The sequence below is a fragment of the Salmo salar genome, unplaced genomic scaffold (assembly GCF_965601325.2).
Source record: "Salmo salar unplaced genomic scaffold, fSalSal1 ptg000206l, whole genome shotgun sequence".
NCBI classification, from domain to species: Eukaryota; Metazoa; Chordata; class Actinopteri; order Salmoniformes; family Salmonidae; genus Salmo; species Salmo salar.
Window position 1 is genome coordinate 180,001 of NW_027675329.1, and position 4,365 is coordinate 184,365.

A 4,365-nucleotide genomic window follows, 5' to 3' on the forward strand; every position below is an offset into this window, starting at 1 on the left:
ACCATTTCTAAATCCTCCTACCTAACTCAGTACTTCTGAGAAAATAAAAAAGATCCCTACTAACTTCTAATAGACCCTCCCCCATCCCCCAAATCCCTTCCAACCCCCATCCAACCCCGTCCAACCTCAATGACCCTACACTTCAATCTTTCCCTCTCTTCAACATCCTTACAACAATATAACAACACATGCTCCACCGTTTCATTGACAATACCCTCCAGACACAAACCATTCACATGCTGCCAACCAGATGGAAGGACCAGTTCGATGTACAATGTCCTAAAGACAATCGAGGAAACACCACCTCTTCCTTCCTAATCTGACCTTTGAACCTTGGTCCACCGACCTTTCTTTGGAGGGCATATAAATGCCGTCCCTTGTGCTCAGAGTCCCATCTCTTCTGCCACACATCTATCAAAATGTCTCTGATCTCACATTTGTCCTCACCTCTACCCAGTGGAACATTAATATATATTAGATCTTGTTTTAAAGTTATTTTAGCTAACTAGTCTACAATTTCATTCCATTCCACACCTGAATGTGCTGGGACCCAGCAGAATCTCACTACTAGACCCATTCTCTCAATTCTCCATAATAACATTAATACCTCCAATAGTAGGTCACTCCTAATAGATTTACCAGATGATAAACTATTCAATACAGACAGAGAATCTGAGGATACTATAATTCTAACAGGCTGTACGTCCTCCACCCACTGGAGGACAACTATTATCACCAACAGTTCAACTGAGTACACTGACAGTTCATCTGTTAGTCTTCTACATATCTGCACATCACATTCAGGAAGGTCAACACCTGCTCCTGTGGGCCCACTATCTGGGCCCTTGGATCCATCTGTGAAAAGAGGTAAAAAAAGCATAACAACTTCTACCAATGTAATTGTCAACCAGTTTCCCTTTATCACTGACTTCTGACCCAATCTTTCCTTTTGTCTACCAAGGTTAGATCAACAACAGGATCTGGGAGTAACCATGGAGGAACATCCCCTATCACCACAGAAAGGGCCAACCTCCAACTCCCTGAAACTACTCTCATCAGCAAGCTTTCCAACTGTCCAACCAAAACCACTGCCTTGTCTACTAGTATATTCCCAACAGTCATCTAGAACAGTAGCAGTGGGATGCTCAACCTCACAGCCTTTCAACCCAATAAGCTAATGACAATTTATTACGTCGTATATCCAAAGGCATCTCACCTGCCTCAACTGGACTATAATATAAATACATGATATTATGGGATACAAAATGGGAAAAGGGGAAATTATGATAATACTAAAAAAACACCCTTCTAACTAACCCTACACTCATTAAAACCCACTACCCCATTCCACTACTTTGACCCTATCTGCTCCTGCACCAGGCCAACTAACCCTACACTCATTAAAACCCACTACCCCCATTCCACTACTTTGACCCTATCTGCTCCTGCACCATGCCAACTAACCCTACACTCATTAAAACCCACTACCCCATTCCACTACTTTGACCCTATCTGCTCCTGCACCACTCCAACTAACCCTACACTCATTAAAACCCACTACCCCATTCTACTACTTTGACCCTATCTGCTCCTGCACCAGGCCAACTAACCCTACACTCATTAAAACCCACTACCCCATTCCACTACTTTGACCCTATCTGCTCCTGCACCAGGCCAACTAACCCTACACTCATTAAAACCCACTACCCCCATTCCACTACTTTGACCCTATCTGCTCCTGCACCAAGCCAACTAACCCTACACTCATTAAAACCCACTACCCCCATTCCACTACTTTGACCCTATCTGCTCCTGCACCAGGCCAACTAACCCTACACTCATTAAAACCCACTACCCCATTCCACTACTTTGACCCTATCTGCTCCTGCACCAGGCCAACTAACCCTACACTCATTAAAACCCACTACCCCATTCCACTACTTTGACCCTATCTGCTCCTGCACCAGGCCAACTAACCCTACACTCATTAAAACCCACTACCCCATTCCACTACTTTGACCCTATCTGCTCCTGCACCAGGCCAACTAACCCTACACTCATTAAAACCCACTACCCCATTCCACTACTTTGACCCTATCTGCTCCTGCACCAGGCCAACGGCCTGGGAGGACGGGACACCACCACTCAACACACCCTGGAACTCTTCTGAAGTCAAATCTAGTATGACCAAATACTTCTCTGCAGCTGCCACCAAAACAACATATTTTTGTTCTGTGATTTACATTCCATTTCTGCGGTACAGTTGATAACCATTTGCTATGAACACTAAGAAGCCAACCTTACTGAAGCATATATCACTCGTTGGCCTGTCCCTCTGTGCTGTCACAGATCTACTACTCACAGGGATCCTCTCAGGATCCCTCAGCCTTGACCCATCCTCCTCTACTTTCTTCACTGCCTCAGCAGTGACAACCTGTTCCCAACAGTGGGGTCAGTGGGATTGGATAGGGGCCCCTCTACCTCTCTGTCTCTCTCTCTCTCTCTCTCTGACTGGAGGAGACAGGTGAAATGGTGTGTCTCCTCTGGTCAACAATACTCACCTTGAGAGACTCCACAGCCTGTTGGAGCTCCTTCAGCTCCTTCTCTCTCTCCTGGAATCTCTGCTGGACCTTCTGCTGACTCATCCCCAGCTGCCTCTGTGGAGAATCACTCTTCAATCAGCTATCAAGCTTTATTAGTCCAGTAGATCAATAGTATAGTAATGTGACATAGGGCCCATAGAGAGGAAGGTCTAAAAAATGGATGGTCCATTTACTAAATGATATTTATTTGTTGCTATGTGAATGATTATAGTTTTTATGGTAGGACTACATGTATCAACAGGTTGAGACTGAACTTTGGACTCATAAAAGGCCATTCAGAATGATAATAGTGTTTGACATTATAAAATGGTGATACATCTGGAGAATCTGGGTTGACATATCAATATACTCAAGGTTTGTGTTCATATTTGTTCTGCTGAGGATTCATTTCATTTCAATGATCTCATATTCAAACAGCCTTAGTTCCTACTGTATCTTTAATTCTTTGTTTATCAGACAGTCACCAACAAGTTGTTCTGGTCTTACCTGTTTCTCAGTCCTCTCTGCTGCAGCTGACACTGTATCATGGCCTTTATGTTCATCCACTGTACACATCAGACAGATACACTGCTGATCGGTACGACAGTAAACCTCCAGCAGTTTGTCATGATGAGAGCAGATCTTCTCCTGTAGTTGTGCGGTGGCTTTGACCAGCTTGTGCCTCTTCAAAGCAGGAGATTCGTAGTGAGATTGGAGGTGAGTCTCACAGTAAGAGGCCAGACACACCAGACAGGACATGAGGGCTTTCTGCTTTCTGGTCCCAGTGCAGACATCACACGCCACATCTCCAGGTCCAGCATAGCACAGAGCAGGAGGGGGAGCAGCCTGGAGTCCTGTCTTCTTCAGTTTCTCCACCACCTCAGCCAATAGGTTACTTTTTGTCAGAATAGGCCTTGGAGTGAAGGTCTGTCTGCACTGTGGACAGCTATAGACCCCTTTCAGAACATCCTGATCCCAGCAGCCCTCAATACAGCTCCTACAGTAACTGTGTCCACAGGGGATGGTGACTGGTTCCTTCAGTAGATCCAGACAGACAGAACAACAGAACTGGTCCTGGTCCAGCAGAACTCCCTGTTGAGCCATTTGGACGGTTGTTCACTCTCACACAGACAGACGACACAGAGACTCAGATCAGTTTCGTTTCCTCAGAAGAGAGTTTGTGAAGGGGGAGGGATTTCCTGGTTCTGCCAGAGGGGTGGGGTTAGAGGGAGGGAGGAAGAGAGAGAGGAACTGCATGCAACAGCAAGAGGGAGACAAATAGTCTTGTTCCTTGGTTAGAGCCCTTAACATGGAATAAATGAAATAATGAATCTTAAAATGTGAGTTATTAGAATATAAAGGGTAACCGTTTCTATGAAGTACATATTAGAATTATTTTAATGACCTTTATAATGCCTTATAATACACTTATGTGTTCTAATAAGCAATAAGGCCTGAGGAGGTGTGGTATATGTAAGGATTGCGGACCTGGTGGCAGTGAAGTCAGACGCAGGAGAGCAGAGATAGGTAATAGCCGGAGCAGTTTAATACAAAACGAACCTACATGGGTACAAAACCCGATGCGCACCAGTAACAGAGTACAAGCACTTACAAACAAACAATTCCACACAAGGACATGGGGGGAACAGAGGGTTAAATACACAACAATTCATGATGGAAATGGAAACCAGATGTGTAAGAAAACAAGACAAAACAAATGGAAAATGAAAAAGTGGATCGACAATGACTAGAAGACCGGTGACGCCGACCGCCGAACAAGGAG

The 4,365-nt window shown here is 44.8% G+C and overlaps 1 protein-coding gene across 1 annotated transcript in view; it reads right to left on the reverse strand.

The window, feature by feature from the left end:
- LOC145867106 (E3 ubiquitin/ISG15 ligase TRIM25-like) overlaps positions 1–3,741 on the reverse strand; it is a 4,258-nt gene extending 517 nt beyond the window's left edge. Inside the window, exons 1-2 of the mRNA XM_082971150.1 lie at positions 3,090–3,741; positions 1–2,657 (exon numbers count right to left, since the gene is read on the reverse strand). The exon at positions 1–2,657 is cut by the window's left edge and continues 517 nt beyond it. Coding sequence (XP_082827276.1) covers positions 2,478–2,657; positions 3,090–3,686 — 777 coding nt within the window. The 5' untranslated portion in view covers positions 3,687–3,741 and the 3' untranslated portion in view covers positions 1–2,477. The remainder of the gene's footprint in view (positions 2,658–3,089) is intronic.
- Positions 3,742–4,365: the final 624 nt, after the last annotated feature.